We start from the raw sequence: 25271 nt of genomic DNA on the forward strand, positions 1-25271 counted from the left end.
GGGGTTGATAAATTCTGCCCTGCATAGAGCCCTACTGTTGTCATAACAGGATGAAAAAATCCCCTAGGATCTTGATATTCTTTATTATAGTGTTTTGTGGACATCCAAACTGTATTTTACACTGTATTAAAAATACTTCCTATGGGCTGGGCATGGTGGTGGCTCATGCCTGTAATCCTAGTACTCTGGGAGGCCAACTTGAGCCCAGGAGTCTGAGATTGCAGTAAGCAATGCTGATAGCATGGCACTCTAACCAGGTGACAGAGTGAGACTGTCTTAAAAAATATATTTTAGGGTGGCGCCTGTGGCTCATTCGGTAAGGTGCCGGCCCCATACACCAAGGGTGGCGGGTTCAAACCCGGCCCCGGCTGAACTGCAACCAAAAAAAAAAAAAAAAATAGCCGGGCATTGTGGCAGGCGCCTGTAGTCCCAGCTACTCGGGAGGCTTAGGCAAGAGAATCGCTTAAGCCCAGGAGTTGGAGGTTGCTGTGAGCTGTGTGAGGCCACGGCACTCTACTGAGGGCCATAAAGTGAGACTCTGTCTCTACAAAAAAAAAATATATATATATTTTATAGCTACACTACACATATGTACATGTGTAGTACATATATACACACGCACATGTATGTCACAGGAAGTATCTATATACTCATACACGTCTTATGATTATTCCACTAGACAAATGTAAGGATAAGACTCTCAATTCCTTGTGTCTTGGGCACCTGGTGGGGTTTGGGACAGAAATTTGAATATTATTCTAGTACTAAAATATGTAAGAAACCCAGTTATGCCCTAGGAATTCTGATCTACTTACACCACTTTCTGAAGATTACAGGTGGCAGAAGCTATTTGTTCACAAAGAATCCTCACTGATGAGGTACTAAGGAAGCTCTGACTGATTTTCAGAAATGTCAGATTCTTGTTTGAGCCAAAAATGGAACAAAGTTCTGTCCAGAAGGAAAGTATGTGTTGATCATCCTGGGATCTATAGGGAAGAGAAAGACAGGGTTATTGACCCAACATTTACCCATCGCAGCAAAGGACATGAGTTTCTGTGGGAATACACCACTAGTAAGTGATTATAACTTCAACAGTTGTATGATTGAATCATGTACTACCACTATCAGGCAACATATCACCCAGATTACTGAAGAAATTATACTTCTTATCCCACAAACAATAGAGGGTAAGAATAAGTTAAAATTCTAAGCACATCATTGATTAAAGATTGATAACCATATGCATATTAGTAAGGAATATGTGAGTAGTTAATGGTGCATCCATATACATACTATTGGGTCATTTCTCAAGCTAATTTGCAGTAATGTTGATCTAAAATGATATCTGTAAAAAACTTGAGAAAAAATAATCTCTAGGTAGTTATATAGACTTTTCAAAGAATGTTGGTTTTCTTCTAGTGGTTGCCTCTGGGTGACAGGATTTGCAGATATCAGGTGCCCTGATTTATGTTTTTCAATCCTGCTTTAATTTTCTATTTATGTATGGTATCTCTGTAAATACAAAAAATAAAAAAAGTGGATTTTCAAGAAGGTGGTAAAGGTACCTGAAACCACATCAGGTTGAGCCATTTGCAAAAACTGCTCACTTAAGAGGAGGCAGGTCTTAAGACAAGGTCTGACTCCAAGTTTCAATTTTTTTGTCACAGTGTCATACATTGTTCCTCTCACCTTGCATGTTAAGGAACAAAAGTCCAGTGAGAGGGAAGAAGCTGACCCTAAGCCACAGGGAACAGGAGACTGTGGTTGCTTCCCAGCTGAGTATGGGATGAAGCTGAAGACGGGAGAACTAGCAGACTAAGACTGAGCTCTTACCTTTCAAGCTGAGTGTGTGGTTCCGATGCAGTGTCATCCTCCAGGAATAACCCCTTTGCGACCCGTAGTGAGAGTTTCTGCAGGTTCTGACAATGCTTGAGGCAGAAGGAAGCGTCTATAATATCCATTTTATTATTCAAGTGGAGGGACAGTTCTTTGAAGGGGGCCATCGCGCCCCTCACCAGCCCCTCCTCCTGAGACTCGTAGAGGCAATACAAAAGTTCTTTCATGTCGGTCCTAGAGAAGGGCTTGTTCTCATCCAGATTTGCTCTGTATTTCAGTAATTCCTCCTTGATCTGCTGGGACATCCGGCAGCCAAAAGTCGACTCCAGCTCCTGAACCCTCTTCTCATTTGAGAGGCCAAATAAGAAGTACCCCACCTGGGTCAGGCTGGGGTTCCTCACTCGCTCCTCCTTGGAGAACAGCTTCTGCACATCCCCGATGTCCCCCCTGTGGCACTCCGCCTCTTCCTGCTCCTCACTGTCCAGAATGTAATACATGGCAGCAAGAAACTGCTGGACGCTGAGGTGGATCAAGGAATAGCAGCCATCACAGTCCCTCTGGAGGACACCTTTGTCCAGGAAAGGACAGAGGTCCTCCTCCTCCATCTCGAGCTTCCCAAGGTCTTCCTCGTCAAACACCGACGTCTGTGTCCACACGCCCTGGGCAGCCAGGAGACACAGAGCCCTCAGCGACCCTCGCAGGTTTTCGCTGGGGCAGCTGCCAGGTGCCAGGGTGAACTGGTCACAGAGGAAACGCAGGAACAGCGACGTGGTGGTCAGGCAGGTGGGGGCAGGGTCCTCCCCCTTCTCCATCTGAAGCTTCAGACAAGCACAGAAGATGTGGCACACGGCGGGGGCCGAGCCCAGGCGGAACAGGGCCGCGTTGCCCCTCATCAAGTCCAGAGCGCGCAGGGCCCGGTCCTGGTCGCCGAATTGTCTCAGGAGATACGCTCTCCTGTCTGGCTCCAGGAACCCCTCCATCTCTATGAAGAGCGGCTGCTCCACCAGGAGCCGGAGCTCCCGCAGGGCCTCGGGCCGCGTGGTGACCAGCAGGCTGGCCTTGGGCAGCATCTTCCTCTTCAGCAGACTGCCCAGGAGGACGGGCACTGGCTTCTCCCTCTGCCAGTTGCCACAGATATCATGGATCAGGGCCCCCGCGGGGACTCTCAGCTCTTCAAAACCATCGATGATGAACAGGATCTTCTGTGCCTGGGCGAGGACTTCTGCCGCATCATCCTGCCACTCTGGCCAGTCCTTGAAGATCAGCTCTGCAAAGCTGCACGCGCCCATGTGGTTGAGCTCCTTGCAGCTCAAGTAGAAGGCATATTTGAACACCTGATTGAGGTTATTCTCTGCCCAGTCCAGCATCAGCTTCTTTGCCAGGGTGGTTTTCCCGACACCCGCAGGGCCGTGTAGCACCACTGTGTGTGGAAATGGCCCTCGAAGCATCGTCGGGTCACAGAAGGGGATGAGCATCTTGTCTCTCTGGGTGACATCATGGATGTTTTCACTGAGTCCAGGCCAGTTGTCCTTCCAGCGTTTCCAGAACTTCTTTTTCATTATACTTCTATAAATATCTTCTTTACCTTCAGGGACATGCCATGTGGGACACACAGGACACAGTTGGTTATTCAGTAGGGGGAAAATATTTGTGGAAATAGTAAATAGAAAAGAAAAAAAAAAGAAGAAATAAAGTTTAGAAAGAACAATTTGACCCCAAACTCTCCCTAGGAATACAGGATGACAGACCTGGCTTTTCTCCTTCCAAGATTCTTTTTGTTTTTCCCAGGTTTTTGACTTCTTCTTCTTGTATTTCTGTACTCTCTGGAAAATACAAACTAAAGTGACCTTGACATAAAACAGGTGCTCGTCCCTTGTCAGAGCATGATGATCCAGCAGGCTCCTTGGAGCCCAAAGTCTCACTGTTGTACAGATTGTGAGTGGGAATTACAAAGGCCAAATTTATAGAGAAGAATAGGACAAGTGACCCCACCAGCCAAGAACTATAAAAAGAAACACTTGCTCTTTCAAACTCAACATGGTTTATCCTGAACAACTTGTTATCTGCCTCTCCCATGGGACTAGAACACATGCCAGGCGCTCATACTAAAGTTGTTTGATCATTGAAACAATAAATACAAGCTGAGAACTGTAGCTCGATGATTAGGGTGCTGGCCTTGTAAATCAGGAGCCATCAATTCAAACCTCACTTGGGCCTGACTTAAAACAGCAAATACAGACATTTATAGTCATTAGCTTTTTAATAATTAAAGGACTTCTCTTCCTGATTCTTCTCTTAGTTAGATAAGGATGTGTTGAGAGTGAAAAATATAAAAACACAAATTTTAAAAAAGACGGCAAACTCCAAGAGAAATGATCTACAACACATTTTCTCAACCTTTTATAAACTGAGTTCTGATTCTCTGCAATGTTTGTTTTTCCTTTTATTCTTATAGAATGGAGGAAGGCATTCTCCAAGAGACAACTGGTATATAAAAATAGTAGCCCAACGCAGTGGCTCATGCCTGCAATCCCAGCACTCTGGGAGGCCAATGCAGGAGGATTCCTTGAGCTCAGAAGTTTGAGACTTGCTTGAGCAAGAGTGAGACCCTGCCTCTACTAAAAACAGAAGAAATTAGCCAGGTGGAAGGCACCTGGAATTTTAGCTACTCAGGAAGCTGAGGCAGGAGAATTGCTTGAGCCCAGGAGTTTGATGTTGTGAGCCGGGCTGAGGCCACTGCACTCTAGCCTGGGTGACGAATTTGACCCTGTCTGAAAATATAATAAAGAGATGGAGAGAGATGGAGTTCTCAAAAGGAGGGGTAAGAGCAGCAGGCCGGGGTGGCTTCACTTAGGTTACTCCAACATTGGATGTCCCAAGACCAACCTGATTGTCTTTCTAAGTTCTGTAGTATTTCTTCCAGGTTTTCATATTCTGGGTCTTCTTTCCATTCTATGCCTGAAGAAAAAGAGGAGACTTTATAGGTCTGTCACTATGCTAACAATAGGACTTTAAGATGGCACAAGCTCAACCAGTGGGTCTTGATGTTTAAGCCTAGATTATGTAAAGAGGATGTTAACAAGGCACTGGACATAAAAGCAAAAGTGTGTCAGGCCACAGACTTGGATTTATATGCCTAAGAATTCCTACATAGTTTGGAATATAAGATGTGAGAAACAGACACATTCACATAATCATTTATTTACAAGGGCATCAGAAAGCCAAGGGCCTGGATTAGCTTCCTGGTTTCTGACAAGGTGGGTAAGATTATATTATACTGGGAAAGAGCATAGGAATAAGGTGGAGGCCGGGCACGGAGTCTCACATCTGTAATCCCAGTACTTTGGGAGGCTGAGGTGGGTGAATTGCTTGAGGTCAGGAGTTTGAGACCAGTCTAAGCAAGAGCATGACCCTGCGTCTACTAAAAAATAGAAAAAAGAAAAACTAGCTGGGTATTGTGGTAGGTGCCGGTAGTCCCAGCTATTTGGGAGGCTAAGGCAAGAGGATCACTTGAACCTAGGAGTTTGAGGTTGCTGTGAGCTGTGATACCATGCCACTCTACTCAGGAAGACAGAGCGAGACTTTGTCTAAAAAAAGAAAAAGAACAAGGTAGAGTCATAGTAGTAGAAGAACTATTTGAAGCTCAATATTGAATCAGGAACAGGTCAGTCTATGGAACTTCCGGAAAGATACCCCAGGAGGCATTTGGATGTGAGGATCTGAACTTCAGGACAACTGCTGGTTTGAAAATATCCTCTGAAAACTCTTCAGGAGGTAAATATTCCTGAGAGCTGGTAAGAAGCCAGGTGACATAACAAAGACCAGTATTCTGAGTGAGAAAACCACAAGCCAGTCATCTGTTTTGAACATTTAAGTGGAAGAACAAGAATCCTGAAAGAATTAGGGAAAGAAAAAGATCACCTGGGGATGTCCATCCTTTTCTCTTTTCTGCTACAACACTGGAAGAATGCTGTCTTGGGCCACATATTAAATCTACAAACACTAACAATAGCTGATGAGCAAACAAAAAAGCATACTTTGAAATATTTAACATCGCAGATAATTTGCACTGGCTGGTCTTAAACTCTTGGGCTCAAGTGATCATCCTCCCTCGGCCTCTGGAGTAGCTGGGATTACAGGCACATGCCAACATGCCTAGCTTTAACTTTAACCATTTAAAAATGTAAGAAGCATTCTTAGCTTATGGGCTATACAAAAACAGCTGGTAGTCTGGATTTGCCTTTTGGGCTGCTGTAGTTTGACCTGGTGTTTCAGGTCAATCTACAAATCTTGGCTGGGTCCAGTGGCTCACACTTGTAGTTCTGGTACTCTGGGAGGTCAAGGTGGGAAGATCCTTGAGCTCAGGAATTTGAGACCAGCTTAAGCAAGAGCAAGCCCCAATCTCTACTACAACAGAAAAAAAATAAACAAAAAATGTCTTGGCACCTGTAGCTCAAGCAGCTAGGGTGCCAGCTACAGATACCGGAGCTGGTGGGTTCGAATCCAGCCCAGGCCTGTCAAACAATGACAACTACAACCAAAAAATAGCCAGGCATTGTGGCGAGTGCCTATAGTCCCAGCTACTTGGGAGACTGAGGCAAAAGAATGACTTAAGCCCAAGAGTTGGAGGATGCTGTGAGCTGTGACACCAAGGCACTCTACCCAGGGTGACAGCTTGTGGCTCTGTCCAAAAACAAAAAAGCAACTAGTCCCATGTGGTGGTAGGCACTTACAGTCTCAGCTACTCAGGAGGCTGAGGCCAGAGAATCGCTTGAGCCCAAGAGACTTTGAGGTTGCTGTGAGCTATGATGATGCCATGGTACTTTACCCAGGGTTATAGAGGGAGACTCTGTCTCAAAAATAAATAAATAAAAATCTCTAACTTATCCAGATGTGAAAGGAAAGCTCCTTTCTTTCCCACTCTGTATGCATTTACTGATTTCTGGCACAGATACCACCTCATTTTAGATTTCAGGGTCTTGCTGCTACCCACCTGCGTGACAAGCTCTTCCGTAGGAGCAGGGATGAGGTCTTGTATTTCTCTGCACACACAGTGCTCAGCACAGACTATTAAAACAGATCCTCGAGTTTCAAAATATGACACGAGGAATAAAACCTGCAAATGAGATAACTCACCTATCCATGGAGGCTCGTTTTTATCATTGTTTTTATCAAGTGATGCCAAAGCTGCTTCTGAAAAAAGAAGTGTGAGAAATGTGCATCTTTCAAAGCCGAGGCCCCTGGTGAGTGTGCAGCTCTCTGGGCTCCTTCCTGCTGTTTTTAGATTTGTCATCTCCAAGAGCTCAGCTAGAACTTAAAGCCCTCACCTATCTGTTACAGAGAGGGATCATTACACTAAGAACTAATCTCTAGCTGAAGTAAAACTGGCAATGTTGGGCGGCGCCTGTGGCTCAGTCGGTAGGGCGCCGGCCCCATATACCGAGGGTGGCGGGTTCAAACCTGGCCCCGGCCAAACTGCAACCAAAAAATAGCCGGGCGTTGTGGCAGGTGCCTGTAGTCCCAGCTACTTGGGAGGCTGAGGCAAGAGAATCGCTTAAGCCCAGGAGTTGGAGGTTGCTGTGAGCTGTGTGAGGCCACGGCACTCTACCGAGGGCCATAAAGTGAGACTCTGTCTCTACAAAAAAAAAAAAAAAAAACAACAAAAAACTGGCAATGTTTTTGAAAACAAAATGATGGAATTCCCTTCTATATAAAGGCTGAATAATATCCCCTCATGTAAATGTACTACATTTTCTTTCTTTTTGGAAACAGTTTCACTCTGTCCCCTTGTATAGAGTACTGTGGTGTCATCAGAGCTCACCGCAATCCCAAACTCTTGGGCTCAAGTGATCCTCCTGCCTCAGCCTCCTAATTAGCAGGGACTACAGGCACTCACCAAAACACCCCACTAATTTTTCTATTTTTTAGTAGAGACAGGGTCTCACTCTTGGTTCAGGTTGGTCTCAAACTCCTGAGCTCAAGGAATCTATCCACCCCCGCCTCCCAGAGTGCTGGGATTACAGGTGTGAGCCACCATGCCTGGCCCTGCATACTTATCTTTAGATCACTTATAACATCTAAAACAATGTAAATGCTATCTAAATGGTTAAGTAATTGCTATGCTTTTTGCTCCCCCCTCCAAATAGTCTTCATCTGGGATGGATGGAACCTGCAGATGTGAAACCCTTGGGTATGAACGCCGCCCACTTGAAATCTGACAAGAGTTGGAATGGGAAGGACATGGGAGCAAGGACGGATACGGTAAGACTTTATGAGGACTTAGCATTTACGTTCAGGGTAGGTTACCCCTCTAAGCCTCAATGTCATTTCTGAATTTCTAAAATCCTAGAGACTCGGCCGGGCATGGTGGCTCACACCTGTAATCCCAGCACTCTGGCAGGCCAAGGTGGGTGGATTGCTTGAGGTCAGGGGTTCAAGACCAATTTGAGCAAGAGTGAGACCGCATCTCTTAAGAAAAAAAAGAAAAAGAAAAGAAAAACTACTGGGTACTGTGGTGGGTACCTATAGTCCCAGCTACTTAGGAGGCTAAGGCAGAAGAATCACTTGAGCCCAAGAGTTTGAGGTTTCTGTGAGAAATGACACCATGGCACTCAACCTCAGGGCAACTGAGTAAGACTCTGTCTCAAAAATAAAATAAAATCCTGAAGACTGACTTCTCTCTCCTAGGAAGGCAGAGTTTCTTCTCACCCCTGAGCTCGCTCTTTGCTTTCATCCACAGATCCCTCCGGTTCATGTGTCTGAAGGCCTGGATGACCACTATATCCACCCAGTAGCTGGGGCAGTGGTTGACGAGGATTTCTACCAGCTGCTTCCTGTCAGCCATGTCTACTTCCATCTGGGGGAGCTCCTGTAGCTCATTCTCCTGGGCAAAGCTCTTCAGTAGAGACTTGAACTTGCTTAGTTCATTCTGATCCAGCTTTTCCAGAAGAGCCTTCAGGTTGAAGCCTAACTCTGCAGAAGATACCATCTCGTCCTCCATGTGAGACCTGGCCTTTGGCTTGATAGAAACATCGAGGGGAGAAACAGAGAGAGAGACAGTGAGCCGGCAGTCCTATTTCAAAGGTCCATCACCCCTGTGCTACCAACAGGGACATTTTCACTGCCCACCCTGCTGTTCCTCAGGAAAGGAAAAATTTATGTGGACTTCCCAGTACCACCACGCCTCCCCTGGCTGCTCGGCCTGACATATACAGTTCACCTTCAGAGTCTCAGACTCAGAGCACGCAAGCAGAGAGGAGGTCTATACTGCCAAGTCCCGCATACCTAGGAGGCTGTTTTCAGTAGGTCTATGTGCAGGTGAATTAACAATCTCTATTGGCTTGAGCTCCTATTAACAGTTTGATATGTAGTTATCTTAGGGGTATATGGAGGTTGGATACTAAACTAGGACCCTGAGTTGGAAATATCTTGACACCCACAATGCAGTTGTATGTTATGGGTTCTCAGTGTGCCCTTGACCTAGGAGGAGAGTCAGATTTTAGACAGCATACCCGGATTTGAACCCCTGCTCACTGAACGTAGGGCATGGATATGCTTCTGGCATAAATTGTGGTTTTGGTTTCATGGGTGCGTACTTATCTCCGTACTCATAAGAATGGATACATTCATCCCTCCTTATCCACAGGGATACATTCCAAAATACCCCCAATGGATGCCTGAAACCATGGAAAGTACTGAATCCTTATATATACTGTGTTTTTCTATAAATATGTACATACCTAAGATAAAGTTTACTTATAGATTAGGTACAGTAAGAGATTAATAATAAAACCCTGGGTGCGATGGCTTACATCTATAATCCTGGGAGCACTCTGGGAGGCCAAGGTGGAGTGGATTGCCTGAGCTCATGGGTTTGAGACCAGCCTGAACAAGAGCCAGATCCCGTCTCTAAAAATAGCCAGGTGTTGGGGCGGACACCTGTAGTACCAGCTTTTTGGGAAGCTGAGGCAAGAGAATCACTTGAGCCCAAGAGTTTGAGGTTGCTGTGAGCTGTGCTGCCACTGCTCTCTACCAAGGGTAACAAAGTGAGACTGTCTCAAAAGAAAAAGAGAGAGAGAGAGAGATTAACAACAACAAATGTGGTAGCAGGCACCTGTAGTCCTACCTACTCGGGAGGCTCAGGCAGGAGGATAGCTCGAGCCCAGGAGTTTGAGGTGGCTGTGAGCTATGATGGTGCCAGGACACTCCAGCCTGGGGCAATAGAATGAGACTCTGCTTCAGAGGAAAAAAAAAAAGACCCAAACCAGTTCAATGTTTAAGCCTAAGCCTGAACGTTCAATTGTAAAACAAGTACAGCATCCTCCATCTCAACTGGGTGGCTCAGTATTCATTTATTCAAATTGAAGGTCCTATTGGACACCGGGAACAATTTTAGAACTAAAGTTCTAGTGGCAAAGAGTAAGAACCTACGTACCTGGCATTCACACAATTTGAGCATGTACACAAGGTGGGAGAGAGAGAAGCATGCATTTCATAAATACATTCGAACACAAGTAACGTAAAAACATGAAGTTGTCATACAAAAGTGGGGGGACTTCCATTTGGGATTGTGTGACCATGGGCCTTGTCTCAGAGACAATATTATTTCAGCTGAGACTACAGAGGTGTGAGGAACCAGTCATGGGAATTTGTGGGCGATAAAAATTCTAAGCAGAGGCTCAGTACCTATAACTCAACTGGCTAAGGTGCCAGCCACATATACCAGAGCTGGCGGGTTTGAATCCAGCCCAGGCCTGCCAAAAAACGACAACTGCAACCAAAAAAAATAGCCAGGCATTGTGGCAGGTGCCTGTAGTCCCAGCTACTTGGGAGGCCGAGTTAAGAGAATCGCTTAAGCCCAGGAGTTGGAGATTGCTGTGAGCTGTGATGCCATGGCACTCTACCCAGGATGACAGATTGAGGCTCTGTCTAAAAAAAAAAAAAAAAAAAAATTCAAAGCAGAGCAAACCACCGGTAGTATCCAAGCCCAGAGCTGAAACGAGTTCCTTGTGTTTTAGGCAAAGCATATGAGGCATGTATGGGTGGGCACAGCCTGCAATTCAGATCCTAGGCTGGACATCAGATCACAGGGGCAGTTTGCAGGTTATATCAGGACCTTTTTTTTGTGGTGAGGGGTAGGGTTGATTGCAAGTATAGCAGGAAGTTTACTTTCCACAATCTGATCTATGGGAGCACTTGTCTCACGGCTGGTGTTCTAGGGACACCAGAACACAGGGAAGTCCCATCAGAAAAATGTTAAAAAGTTTTCACGAAAACTTTAAGAGGGTTGGACTGCAATGGAGGGTTTTGCAGTGAGGGACGGAAATTGAGCTTAACCTTCAATAAGGACGGACAGGAGATTGACAGCTAGGAAGCAGGGTTGGGTGGGCAGGGTCTGTGGGTGGGAAATTACTCCGAGGAGACTTCAGGACTGGGAGATCCTTGTTGAAGACATTTCAGGGTGATAGCCATTGAAGGTGGTAGAGGGGTAACTTGATCATATCTCTCAGATTCTAAGGGCAGGGGATTTTTTGCTAAGCTGGCTCAAGTTTGGTCAAGTGGGGAGTCTCTGTCCTTGGCTACTTAGGATCCTGACTTTATCCAGGTGACAGTAATACCAGGCATGCCTTGGTAGCCTCCCCCTACTCATCAGGCACTGCAATTGGCTGCTCAGACTTGGCTCATTCAATCTTTACAGTGTTCCCAAGTGGCTTCTTCCCTCTGCTTCAGATATTGGTATGGAAGTAGCACAGAAATTAGGTAAATTGGCCGGGCACAGTGGCTCAGGCCTGTAATCCTAGCACTCTGGGAGGCCGAGGTGGGTAGATTGCTTGAGCTCAGGAGTTGCAGACCAGCCTGAACAAGAGTGAGACCCCCGTCTCTATTGAAAATAGAAAAACTGAGGCAAGAAGATCTCTTGAGCCTTAGAGTTTGAGGTTGCTGTGAGTTATAATGCTATGGTACTCTAACCAGGGTGACAGAGTGAGACTCTGTCTCAAAAAAAAAAATTAGGTAAGTCATCCAAGGTCACATCCCAGAAAGCAGCTGAAGCCAGCTCTCAATTAGGTGTGAGCGCTGCAGAGAGTGTGTCCTAATCAATCTCTCCACCATGACAGTCATTTGATCTTGGGCACAGCTGTGGAAAAGGAATTGAATTCAGGCTATACCTTTGTATCTTTGGAAAGAAATCAAGAGGTTTTTTTTTTTTTTCCTCCTTGAAGACATAAACCCAAGCATATAGTTATTTTATTTTGAGACAGTCTCACTTTGTCACCCTCTGTAGGGTGCCGTGGTGTCACAGCTCACAGCAACCTCAAACTCTTGGGCTTAAGTGATTCTCTTGCCTCAGCCTCCCAAGCAGTTGGAACTAGAGGCACCTGCCACAATGCTCTGCTTTTTTTTTTTTGTCTGGTTGTCATTGTTTAGCAGACCCGGGCCGGGCTTGAACCTGCCAGCCTCAGTGTATGTGGCTGGTGCCCTACTCAATTGAGCTACGGGCACCGAGCCTAGTTAACTAATTTTTGACAAGGGCTTCAAGAGCATACAATGGGGGACAGAACAGTCTCTTCAATAAATGGTGCTGGGAAAACTGGATATCCACATGCAAAAGAATGGACCTCTATTTCATACCATATACAAAAGTCAACTCAAAATGGTTAAAAGACCTAAATCCACAAGAATCCTAGGAAAAAACATGTTGTCATGCTGAATGTCCCTTGATCTTTGTCCTCTTACCCGGCCAGGCATGCACACCCCATACCTGCAACCAAGGAGGTAAGAACTCAGTGAGAGATGAGCCACCCTGTGGGTCAGGCTGCTCTGTCCTACTTCACACCAGGCTTTGCTATAAGTGCACAAGCCCAGCTCAAGTGTCCCTGTGAATATCCTGCTCTAAAACAGAAGGCTGCCATCCCAGCCTCCACACCCTGGCATGAATAATGTCATTAAAACTGCGGTTTGCAGCAAACCCTGTTGACCACCTAATCTTCTTCCCCCTTGGGTAAGCATATATATATATATATATATATATATTTTTTTTTTTTAATTGTTCTTTAGGTAAAATTCACATAACATAAAACCAACCATTTTAAAGTGAACCATTAAAAGGGCTTTAGTGCATTCGCGATGTGGTACAACTACCATCTCTAGTTCCTGAATATTTTCATCACCCCCAAAGGAAACCTCATACCCATTAAGCAGTTACTTCCTCCCCAGCCCTTGACCACCGTGCAACTGCTTCTATCTGTATACATTTTCCTGTTCAGAAAGTTTCACATAAATGGTGCCTCATTTTACATACAAAAGTTAAATCAAAAACCTAAACATAAGAATAAAAGCTGCCTGACATTTTAAGGTACTCAAGAGTTTTACGCAGGCTTAGGAAAAAGGACACTTTTTGGAGAAAGAATCTTACTCTTTTACCCTACGTAGAGTCCCATGGCATCATAGCTCCCACAACCTCAAAATTCTGGCTTTGAGCAATCCTCTTGGCTTAGCCTCCTGAGTAGCTGGGACTACAGGCACCTACCCCAATGCCCACTAGTTTTTCTATTTTTAATAGAGACAGGATCTTGCTCTTGCTCAGGCTGGTCTCTGAGCTCCTGAGCTCAAGGGATCCACTTGCCTTGGCCTCCCAAGTGCTGGGATTATAGACATGAGCCATGCACCCAGCCAAAGTTGAGGCTGCTTAAGTGAAGGTAAGCCTTAAAAAGGCTTGAAAATGAGAGATGTAGGGAACCTGGTCTCCTTTGGAACACAGGTGAATAGATTTAACTGTACAGAGAAGGCAACACACGTTTCTATCTGAGATGGTGGGAATGACACGAGAATGAGTTGTCTGAATAGAATGATTCTAAGAGGCTCTATTGTCTCAATGAATAAAAAACAATGCTGGGTGGTGCCTGTGGCTCAAGGAGTAGGGCACCAGCCCCATACACCAGAGGTGGTGGGTTCAAACCCAGCTCTGGCCCAAAACTGCAAAAAACAAACAAACAATGCCTTCCATTAGAGGCATTTTTGGCCAGGCCTGGAGGCATGCGTGTAATCCTAGCACTTTGAGAGGCCAAGGCCAGTGGATTGTTTGAGCTCAAGAGTTAAGAGACCAGCCTGAGCAAGAGTGGGACCTTCATTTCTATCAAAAACAGAAAAACTTGGCTCAGCACCCACAGCTTAGTAGTTAGGGCGCCAGTTACATACATGGGGGCTGGTGGGTTTGCATAACAATGACAAGTGCAACAACAACAAAAAAATGGCTGGGCATTATGCCAGGCATCTGTGGTCCCAGCTACTTGGGAGGCTGAGGCAAGAGAATCACTTAAGCCCAGGAGTTGGAGGTTGCTGTGAGCTGTGACCGCACAGCACTCTACTGAGGTTAACATGAGACTCCATCTCAAAAAAAAAAAAAAAAAAAGAAAAACTGAGGCAAGAGATCACTTGAACACAGGAGTTTGAGATTGCTGCGAGCCACAGCACTCTACGCAGGGCAACAGCTTGGGACTCTGTCTCAAAAACAGTGGTTACGGCGTTGGCCATGTACACCAATCAAGGGTGGTGGGTTCAAACTCACGCCAGGCCAGCTAAAGGACAATGACAACTGCAGCAAACAGCCAGGAGTTGTGGCTGGTGCCTATAGTTCCAACTACTTGGGAGGCTGAGGTAAGAGAATCGCTTAAGCCCAAGAGTTTGAGGTTGCTGTGAGCTGTGATGTAACAGAACTCTACAGAGGGCGACATAGTAAGACTCTGTCTCCAAAAAAAAAAAAAAAAGTTTTGCTGAGGTTGGTGGCAGGCACCTGTAGTCCCAGTTACTCAGAGTATCTTCTGAGACTATAGCTGAGGTAGGAGGATCGCTTGAACTGAGGAGTCTGAGGTTGCAGTGAACTAGGCTGAGGCCATGGCACTCTAGCCTGGGTGACAGAATCATAGATGAGAAGATTGAGACTGAAGCAAGAGAAGAGATGTTCAAAGTTACAGAAGGAGTCATCTGCAGCGGCTCCTGCCAAAGCCTACTTAAACTGGCACAAAGAGGATTTTGACCTGAAACCCCAGGAATCCTTTAAGCTTTGACACCCCTACACCCAAAGAAAGGGAAGAGGAATTTAACCATAGATGTGAGAAATGAAGTAAAGTTGCAGAACTGTTACTCACCTCCCCAATGCCAGGGACTACTCTGGCCTCTAAATGGCACAGGTGCGGAAGGCTCTGATAAAAGGGTTTCTCATTCTGGCTGAGGTCTGTGATTGGCCCTTGAGACCTAAGCCTATCACCAAGAACTTCCTATATCCACTGTGATTACTGATAGGTGGAGATTATTTCCTCACCTGAGCTTCACGTTCTCCTACACCAGTGGTTCTCAATCTTGCCTGCATGTTAAACTCACCTGTCTGTGGCATCGTCTCACTGTATGGATGCCCAGAGATTCTGGTTCATTGATCAGATGCTCCCAGGCGTCCTCAAACTTTTTAATCGGGGGGCCAGTTCACTATCCCTCAGACTGTTGGAGCCGGACTATAGTTTAAAAAAAAAACAAAAAACTATGGGCTCGATACCTATGGCTCAAGTGGCTAAGGTGCCAGCCACATACACCTGAGCTGGCGGGTTCGAATCCACCCGGGGCCCACCAAACAACAATGACGGCTGCAACCAAAAAATAGCCGGGCGTTGTGGCGGGTGCCTGTAGTCCCAGCTACTTGGGAGGCAGAGGCAGGAGAATCTCTTGAACCGAGGAGTTGGAGGTTGCTGTGAGCTGTGATGCCACAGCACTCTAACCAGGGCGACAGCTTGAGGCTCTGTCTCAAAACAAACAACAAACAAAAAAACTCTGAACAAATTCCTATGCACACTGCACATATCTTATTTTGAAGTAAAAAAACAAAAAGGGAACAAATACAATCACACCGCCTTATGTGGTCCACGGGTGGCAATTTGAGGACCCCTGTCTGTTCAGACTCGGGGATTCTTTAAAGAGTCCAGATAACTATAATTTCAGCAGAGTTTGAGAACCATTGCTTAGAAGCTGTAGCTATGATAGGCTTCCTTCTGTCATACAAGATATATTAAAAATCCAGCCAGGTGGCTCGGTGCCTGTGGCTCAAGCGGCTAAGGTGCCAGCCACATACACCTGAACTGGCGAGTTCGAATCCACCCCGGACCCACCAAAAAACAATGATGGCTGCAACCAAAAAATAGCCGGGCGTTGTGGTAGGTGCCTGTAGTCCCAGCTACTTGGGAGGCAGAGGCAGGAGAATCCCTCGAGCCCAGGTGTTGGAGGTCGCCATGAGCTGTGATGCCACGGCAGTCTATCCTGAGCAACAGCTTGAGGCTCTGTCTCAAAAAAAAAAAAAAAAAAAATCCAGCCAGGTATGATGACTCACACCTATAGTCCTAGCACTCTGGGAGGCTGAGGCAGGAGCATTGCTTGAACTCAGGAATTGGAGACCAGCCTGAGGAAGAATGAAACCCTGTCTCTACTAAAAATAGGAAAATTAGCTAGGTGTTGTGGTGGGCGCCTATAGTCCCATAGTCCCAGCTACTTGGGAGGCTGAGGCAGGAGGATTGCTTGAGCCCAGAATTTTGAGGTTGCTGTAAGCTATGACACTACAGCACTCAACCAAGGGTGACAGAGTGAGTCTCTGTATAAAAAAAAAGAAAGAAAGAAAGAAAGAAAAGAAAAGGGTACACCCCCCCCCCAAATCTGAAATAACTGAATAGCTCACCCTTACTGATTTTTTTTTTTTTTTGAGATATTGTCTCACTATGTTGTCCTGGGTAGAGTGCCCTGGCATCATCATAGCTCACAGCAACTCTAACACTTCAGCTCAAGTGATCCTCTTGCCTCAGTTTTTCTATTTGTACTGGTGGAGGGGGAGTCTCAATCTTGCTCAGGCTGGTCTCGAACTCTTGAGCTCAAGCAATCCACCTGCCTTGGCCTCACAGAGTGCTGGGATTACAGGTGGGAACCACTGTGCCTGGCCACTGATTTTTTATTTTTATGTCAGACATTCCACCTGGAAGACCAGGGTTATATTTAACATCCATTAAAAGTGTGATAGCTTCAAATATTGTTCCAAATCACTTAGGACATACACATAACCGTGTTAAACACCCACACCCACCTCTGTTAAAATCCACCAGTGTCGGTGGCAGGAGGCAGGCCTGGTGTGATGTGGGTACAGATGAAGAAGTCCATGAAGGCTGTCAGGGTTGCAACAGGAGGTTCGCTGAAGTCACGCAGGACCAGTGGGGAGAGGCAAGGTTGGGTGAAGCGGGGACCCCAAGGGCACCCTGACCATCTCCAGCCTCAGAGGGAGGTGCTCTCCACTCCGCATCTGCACCTGAGGGAGGAGCCTGGAGGGGAAGGGGGAGCAGAGCTGTGGCCTTAGCCTGTGGCTCACCCTGACACCACATGTCTGGGCTGTAAGGGACGCTGACCCACTCTCCACCTAGCAGTCATCATGCCTGCGGACACCATCACAACTTCCTGTGGCTCTCCAGGGAGGGTCAGGAGCTATGAGGAGGCCAAAGGCGTTCTTTGACTTCCTGCAGGGGCAGCTGTGAGTTGACTTTCAACACTGTGCGGTTTCCAGACAGCAGCACAAGCAGTGACAGTGACAGGAGCAGCGTTTCCTGTGGTTTTCTGACCGACATGTGGCAGCAGCAGCTCTCACATTGTCCTGATGGCAGTTACCTGATAGTTCTGCAGCTTTCCAGCAGTTTTATAAGAACACGATTCTGGATAGGCGTGCCTGTGATCCCAGCACTTGTTGAGGCTGAGGCAGGAGGATCCCTTTAGGCCAAGAGTTCAAGACCAGCCTGAGCAACAGAGCAAGACAGCAACAGAGTGATTGACACCTGCCTCAAAAACAAACAAACAAAAATTCCCCATGACATTCATAGAGTGGTTTCTGTTTTCTTAACTCACACACCTGTCTCTCAAGGTTTCCTAGTAACAGCTCTGTGGTGGGCAGCTGGAGGGTCTCAGGGGAAGGGGGCCATGGGCCCCCCTCTTCTTTCCCCTCTCAGAATGCCCTTTCCCAAGGGTCATGCAATCTCATCCCCACCTATTTCCTAGCCCCCTGAGGTCTGGGTCTCTAAATGCCCCCTCTGCCACACCCTTCAGAAGGGACCATTCGTCACTCCTAGAGTAGACAACACAGATGACTTAGTGCAGAACCGAATGGGAGGAGCTGGGCCACATGACCACGTTCAGCTGGACTCCTGCCTGCTCCAGGTACACTGCTGAGGGAGCAGGATGTCACCTCCAGGGGTTGTAGATCATCCCATCAGGTTTCTTTGAGGATTTATTGATGTATTTCCCCTTCCACTCCCAGCCAATTGGCTCTGAGTACCTATGAATTGGGGATGGGGATCTGGCCCCATGAATGAAGAGAAGCCCAAGTGGTCACCTGGGAATGTGCATCAGAGTCATTTCAGAGGCTGCAGCATCTCAGGAAGTCTGCTGCCCCCCCCATCTTTTTTCAGCCCTTTCCTCTTGGCCTCTTTCCAGCTGCAGGTAACCTGGTCTAGACATCTGAAGAAAGGCTGAGGGTCAGAAACAGGAATGACCACTCTGCTTCCTGCTCCCACATGCTCAACACAACACTCACCACTCAATACAGAACACCCCACCTCAGGAAACCAAAATATACCCGGGGTCACTCCCCATGCATCCAGTAGTTCTCCAGCGAACACCAGCAGGGTGTCACCAATTCTCTCCTGACACTGTCTACCTGGACTGAGAGCCAGATGCATGGGCTGAGGGCTCAGTCCCAAAGGACTTCCTCAACTTTGGACATCAGTTGTAGGCAGGAGGTTATAAGTTGTTACTGTACTTCTGACTGTCTGGCTGTAAACCTGGCTTCCCACACCCCCTCCTTGACTGTGACTGATCTCCTAGCATGGCTCATAGAACTACGGGAAACACTTTTGTCAGTCTGTCGTGTTAACAAAGGATGCGATAAAGGATACAGATAAACAACCAGGAAAAGTTGTGTAGGGCTGGGCACAGGAGCAGAGGCAGGGGATGTCCATGCCCTCCCCTGGCACATCCTGCTTCAGGTACCTCCATGAGCCCAGGTGTCCAAAAGCTCTCGGCCCCTGTTGTTTGGGGTGGTTATGCAGGCTTCATGCTCTAGGTTGGTTGATGGAATCTCCTGTCCTTGGTGATCAAATTGACCTTCAGCCCCTCTCTCTCCCTGGAGGTAGGGGTGGGGCTGTGGGTAATCTAATCACTGGGCTGGTTCTCCTGGCAACCAGGCCCCATCTCCCCACCCTGAGGCTACCAGGAGCCCACCCAGTTACCTTCTTAAAATAAAGAATAAAAGGACCCTCCTATGACCTAGGAAATCCTGGGGATTTTGGAGCTTGGTGTCAGGAACCAGGGACAGAGGACAAAATATCACTTTGCCCCTAGAGGATATATCCATGAGTGAAGAGGTAAACAAACACATGGAGGACCTGATAGTCGACAATTAGTGGCTGGGCTAGGTGGCTTGGAAGCCGAAATGGGAGGATCCCTTGAACTCATGAGTTCCAGACCAGCCTGAGCAAAAGCAAGACCCCCTCTTTACTAAAAATAGAAAAACTAGATGGGTATTATAGCGGGCGCCTATAGTCCTAGCTACCTGGGAGGCTGAGGCAGGAGAATCTTTTGAGCCCAGGAGTTTGAGGTTGCTGTGAGCAAGGCTGATGCACTTCAGCCAGGGCAACAGAGTGAGACTCTCGTCTCAAAAGAAAACATTCAGTGCCCAACCAGGGGGCAAGCACACCCTTTGTCCTCTCATGGGTGTCCATCAGTAGTAGCAGGCAACAGAAGTAGCTTCATTTCACTCAAACGCCATGGTTTAGGGCTGCTCTCGAGTTGCTGTTGGCCCAGCCCTGCACCTCCACAAGCTGACTCCTGGCTGAGGAGCTCGCTGGAAAGCAGCCAGCGTAGGCAAAGCCTCACTTGCCCACCTATGGAGCCACAAGACCCGGCTTATGTAATTTCCACAGCTCTGGACATTCTGGAGAAATGTGGTTTGTGATCAGTTCACCCAGGGCTCTGTTCTGCCCACATAGTTCCTCTCTTCCATATCCAACCACCTTTGCAGCCCTTGCCTGCCCCACCCAAACTCACTTATCCCAATAGAAGTTTGTTTAAATCTTTGTCATCCCTGGTCACCCATGAGTTGTGTGACCTTGGGGGATGTTACATTTCAGTCTTAATTTGCTCACAACAAAAGTTGTTAAGAATAGCAAAAGATATTTACTTAATCACATGCATTTGTATATTAAAAAACAAAATCTATGTAATTCAAAAAGTTAGGGTGGTGCCCGTAGCTCAGTGGGTAGGGCACCGGCCACATACTCTGAAGCTGGTGGGTTTGAGCCCGGCACAGGCCAGCTAAACAACAGTGACAATTGCAACAAAAAAATAGCAGGGCGTTGTGGCGGGCACCTGTAGTCCCAGCTATTTGGGAGGCTGAGGCCAGAGAATCACTTAAGCCCAAGAGTTAGAGGGTGCTGGAGCTGTGATGCCACGGCACTTTACGGGAGGGCAACATAGTGAGACTCTGTCTAAAAAAAAAAGTTAAATCAATTCTTAAGTTTTTAGAATTGAGTGGTAGGAAATTTCTTCTTATTATTATTATTTTGAGACAGACTGTCACTTTGTTGCCCTAGGTAGAGAGCCATGGTGTCATAGCTCATAGCAACCTCAAACTCTTGAGCTCAAGTAATTCTCTTGCCTCAGCCTCCTGAGTAGCTGGGACTACAGGCGCCCACCACAATGCCTGGCAATTTTTAGAGACGGTGTCTGACTTTTGCTCAGGCTGGTCTCGAATCCGTGAGCTCAGGCAATCCACTCACCTCGGCCTCCCTGAGTGCTAGGATTACAGGCATGAGCCACTGCGCCCAGCCAGGAAATTTATTATTAAACCTTACACGTTGGACTAAGGAAATTTATAAATGTAAATATTTATGTTACAATGTAAAATAGCTTGCAATTATTGTACGGTGTCCAAACTAAGGTGAAAAAAGAATAACATCTAAAAATAAAACAGAAGCAGAATGAAGGACATAGTTAGTCTCTGGAAAAGACTAATCGCGTTTGATACCCTTCCAAAAAGATCTAGTAAAAAGCAAGAAGGCGGGCGGCGCCTGTGGCTCAAGGAGTAGGGCATTGGTCCCATATGCTGGAGGTGGTGGGTTCAAACCTAGCCCCGGCCAAAAACCACACACACACACACAAAAAAAAAAAAAGCAAGAAGGCACATGTAGATGAAATGAAAAAGTGAACACTTTCTGGAGATCACATCAGATCCCTTAGTTAATCGTTCAGTACCACAGCAGTGCTTCTGTTAAATAAAAAAAAAAAAATTCAGTGGCGCTTCTCAAAGCAAGTAAGAAGACTTTATTCAAGATGGTCAGACAGGCAGATAAAGGTGCCAGGGTGAGAGGATCTTGCAGTGGAGAAGGATGTAGGGGTCAAGTCCCAGCGCAGCATAGACAGTGGGCATGTCTAGCTAAGGAGCGGGGTGGGGGTCAGTGCATGAAAAATATGAAGACACATTATGGAAAAGGGAGACTCCTGCTGAAGACAGGCCAGGTGAGCAGACATCACCTCAGATGGTGGAGGATGAGAAGCCTGATTAGGTTGTGAGGGTCGGGGTTTCTTCCTAAAATTGGATTTCACAAGGAAGTTCGAGATGGGCATAGCAGAAGCCTCAGGGGCTTGACAAAAGCTTGCCAAACGGAGAATTTCTGCCACCCCTTCAGATGCCAATCACAAGTCCCAGATTGGTACCTCAACTTCTGACCAGCTGCCTATACATTGGAGGTTTCTAGAACAGCTCACAGAACTCAGAAATACATTACTTACACTCACCCACTTGTCACAAAGGCTATTTAAAAGGATACAGATGGACAGCCAGAGGAAGGGATAGAAAGGGTGAAGTTCAGAAGCGCCCCTGGGTTGGGTGCACATCCTCCTGCCTGTGGATGTGTTCTTCCCCAAGGAGGAAGCTCTTCTAAGCCCTGTTCTTTTGTATATTTATTTTGTTTTATTTTATTTTTATTAATTAATTAACTTATTTATTTATTTTGAGACAGAGTCTCAAGCTACCACCCTGGGTAGAGTGCTGTTGCATCATAGCTCACAGCAACCTCCAACTCTTGGGCTCAAGAGATCCTCTTGTCTCAGTTTTTTTTTTTTTTTTCCTATTGTTAGTAGAGACGTGGTCTTGCTTTTGCTCAGGCTGGTCTCGAACTCCTGAGCTCAAGCAGTCCACCTGTCTCAGCCTCCCAGAGTGCTAGGATTACAGGTGTGAGCCACCGAGTCCGGCCTATTTATTTTTGAGAGATAGTCTCACTTTGTTGTTGCTTAGGCTAAAGTTCAGTGGTGTTATCATGGCTCACAGCAACCTTAAACTTCTGGGCTCAAGCAATGCTCCGGCCTCAGCCTCCCAAGTAGCTTCCTCCACAGGTTCCTGGCATAATTAGCCTGGCTAAATTTCCCTCTGGGCTTTTTAGGGTGGCTTCCTTTTGAAGGCTGGGTTGATTAGATTACACAGTTGGAGGTTGGAGCTGTGATGCCACTCAATCTTCAGCCCCTCTCCCTGCTCCAGGTCACGTAGGGGCTGGGGTTGAAAGTTCTCTTTTTATTTTAATTTTATTTATTTTGAGACACAGTCTCACTTTGTTGCCCCAGGCTTGAGTTCTATGGCATCATAGCTTATGGCAACCTTAAACTCCCAGGTTCAGGTGATTCTCTTGCCTTGGCCTCCAAGTAACTGGGATTTCAGATGCTTGCCACAATGCCTGGCTAATTTTTCTAATTTTGGTAGAGACAGAGTCTTACTCTTGCACAGGCTGGTCTTGAACTCCAAGCTCAAGCAATCTTTCTGCCTTCACCTCTCAAAGTGCTGGGATTATAGGTTTGAGTCACTGTGTCTGGTTGGAAAGTTCTTTGTCTAATCCCAGGTCGTGGATGTCCTTGGCACCAGTCTCTCCATGGCAACCACCTGGGATTGTCTCAGGGCTGTCTCCAAATCACTTCATTAACATAAACTCAGGTGTGGTTGAAAGGGCCTGTTATGAATAACAAAAGACACCTCTTTCACCTGCATTTCTTCAGAATTGCTCTGGAATGTTCCAGGAACTAAAGAATAAAGGCTAAATATTAACTAAGTTACAAGACTTTTGGGCTGTGAGCCAGGTATCTTGCACAAAACAGAAAATGTGCTATTTCACATTCTAACAGAGTGTTTTTCACCTTTCTTTTTTAATCTCACGGTACACTTGAACCTATAGTTAAACTTCCTCGGCACACTTAAATTATGTTGATTTAAAAAAAAAAAAAAAAGAGTAAAACAGGGTGGTGCCTGTGGCTCAAGGAGTAGGGCACCGGTCCCATATGCCAGAGGTGGCGGGTTCAAACCTAGCCCTGGCCAAAAACCAAAAAAAAAAAAAAAAAAAAAAGAGTAAAACAAAAAATATATTGTGCCTTGAAGTCTATGATTTAATTTTAAAAAATGATCTTTACAATTTTTCGCAGCACATCAGTTGAAAATTTCTGTTCTAACACGATACCATACCTGACTCAAGTGGTCTTGAAATGGACTTGCACATTTAAGTCACCTGAGGGAGGTTTTTTTTTTTTAAATTGTTGGGGATTCATTGAGGGTACAAAGAACCAGGTTACAGTGATTGCCCGTGTCGGATAAAGACCCTCCCAAATAGTGTTCCTCCTGATACGAGAACAATTAATGACTTAGCACACGGTGGGGGGTGGAGGATGGGGAAAGCAGAGAAATAGAACACCTGAGGGAGTTTTAAAGGTCTTCATTATCCAGTGCCCACCCCAGCCCAGTCACAAAAGAATCCTGGAGGCCCAGGAATGTGAGTCTCAGCTCAGGAGAACCACCAGTTGTTAATCACAGCTGGGGGGGGGAGGGCAGTCGGGGTGGGAGGCCAGTGCTGTGGATGGAAAGGCCACACCCACCAGGGTCTCCATGGCCAATCACAAAGGTTGGGTCAGTACAAGAACCCCCTTACCGATTGTTGAATTTTCTTTGCGCAGAATATCCCAAGGCTGGAGGTGAGTCCTAATGTGAGGAGCTAAGTATCTGTTCTTGCCTCTGATTCTGCCTTTCTACATGAACAGCAGCTGTTTGGCTGAGTTTCTACCATACACCTTTCAAAGCCTTAGTGGTTGCTGTGGGACTTCTAGAAGGGTTTTATGAGGTTTTTGTGTTGTGCTTTCCCTTTACAAGTGCAGATTTGGAGAGGAGAGTTGGCAGTGATTATAGCTTTTTTGAGACGGTCTCACTGGCACCCTGAGTTGAATGCCATGGCGTCATAGTTCCCAACAATTTCAAACTCTTGGGCTTAAATAATCAACTTACCTCAGTTTCTCTATTTTTAGTAGAGATAGGGTCTCGCTCTTGCTCAGACTGGTCTCAAATGCCTGAGTTCAAGAAATCTACCTGCTTTGGCCTCTGGAGTTCTAAGATTGCCAATGTGAGCCACTGCACCTGGCTTCCAATGTTTTTAAGTACCTCCCCCCCCCCCCCCGCCCCGAGTTAACTCCTGGGGTAGAGTGCTGTGGCATCATAGTTCACAATACCCTCCAACTCCTGGGTTCTAGCAGTTCTCTTGCCTCAGTCTCCTGAATAGCTAGGACTACAGGCGCCAGCCACAATGCCTAATTTTTCTAAATTGAATAAAAACAGAGTCTCACTCTTACTCAGGCCAAGTCTCAGACTTCTGAACTCAAGTCTGAGACTGAACTCAACTTGGCCTCAGAGTGTTGGGATTACACGCATGAGCCACTGTGCCTGGCCAGCTTTTAAGATTTTTAAGAGCTGGGAGCAGTGGCTCATGCCTATAATTCCAGCACTCTTTGAGGAGGGCCAGGCAGATCCCTTATGCTCAGGAGTTAGGAGACCAGCCTAAACAAGAGAGAGGCTGCCTTTACTAAATATAGAAAAGTTAGGCACTGTGGCAGGTGCTTGTAGTCCCAGCTGTTCGGGAGGTGGAGGCGAGAGAATTGCAGGAATCCAGGAATTTGAGGTTGTGAGTCGTGACCCCCAGGGCACTCTAGTCTGGGAGATAGAGGCTTCGTCTCCAAACAAAAAGTTTGAGATAGAACTTAAAAGTTATAAAAGTCATCCATTTGAAGCGTTTATTAAAACTTGGTAGATTGATGGAGTTGTGCAACTGTCACTACAAACTAAGTCACTTCTATTACCAGAAAAGATCCCTCACCCTGTCTCCCATGTGTTAGCACTACAATTCCATACAAGGCACTGCTTTCTCTGAGCCTCAATCTTTTTTTTTTTTTTGAGACAGAGTCTCACTTTTGCCCTCAGTAGAGTGCCAGCTCACAGCAACCTCGAACACTAGGCCTTAAGTGATTGTCTTGCCTCAGCCTCCCAAGTAGCTGGGACTACAGGTGCC

General features: G+C 46.4%; 2 protein-coding genes across 11 annotated transcripts in view; one reads left to right on the forward strand and one right to left on the reverse strand.

Moving 5' to 3' along the window:
* Positions 1–17124, reverse strand: part of NLRP2 (NLR family pyrin domain containing 2) — a 30377-nt gene extending 13253 nt beyond the window's left edge. For 6 of the 10 annotated variants that reach the window (XR_008383106.1, XR_008383105.1, XR_008383104.1 and 3 more), the window contains exons 1-9: positions 16949–17124; positions 15214–15341; positions 9962–10047; positions 8545–8854; positions 6973–7029; positions 4723–4794; positions 3585–3659; positions 1834–3421; positions 816–986 (exon numbers count right to left, since the gene is read on the reverse strand). Coding sequence is in view for 6 of the 10 variants with exons in the window: in XM_053606001.1 (XP_053461976.1) it covers positions 816–986; positions 1834–3421; positions 3585–3659; positions 4723–4794; positions 6973–7029; positions 8545–8836 (2255 nt within the window). In the remaining 4 variants the exon portion in view is untranslated. Of the gene's footprint in view, positions 1–815; positions 987–1833; positions 3422–3584; positions 3660–4722; positions 4795–6829; positions 7030–8544; positions 8855–9949; positions 10048–15213; positions 15342–16948 lie in introns of those variants that run through there. The other 4 variants (XM_053606002.1, XM_053606004.1, XM_053606003.1 and 1 more) reach the window with 4 other exon arrangements.
* The window catches only part of LOC128596518 (NACHT, LRR and PYD domains-containing protein 7-like), a 41033-nt gene continuing 32770 nt past the window's right edge, over positions 17009–25271 (forward strand). Inside the window, 3 exon segments of the mRNA XM_053606117.1 lie at positions 17009–17087; positions 17420–17526; positions 17953–18063. Of these exon segments, the coding sequence (XP_053462092.1) occupies positions 17009–17087; positions 17420–17526; positions 17953–18063 (297 nt within the window).

This window comes from Nycticebus coucang, chromosome 10 (genome assembly GCF_027406575.1).
Source record: "Nycticebus coucang isolate mNycCou1 chromosome 10, mNycCou1.pri, whole genome shotgun sequence".
Classification (NCBI taxonomy): domain Eukaryota; kingdom Metazoa; phylum Chordata; class Mammalia; order Primates; family Lorisidae; genus Nycticebus; species Nycticebus coucang.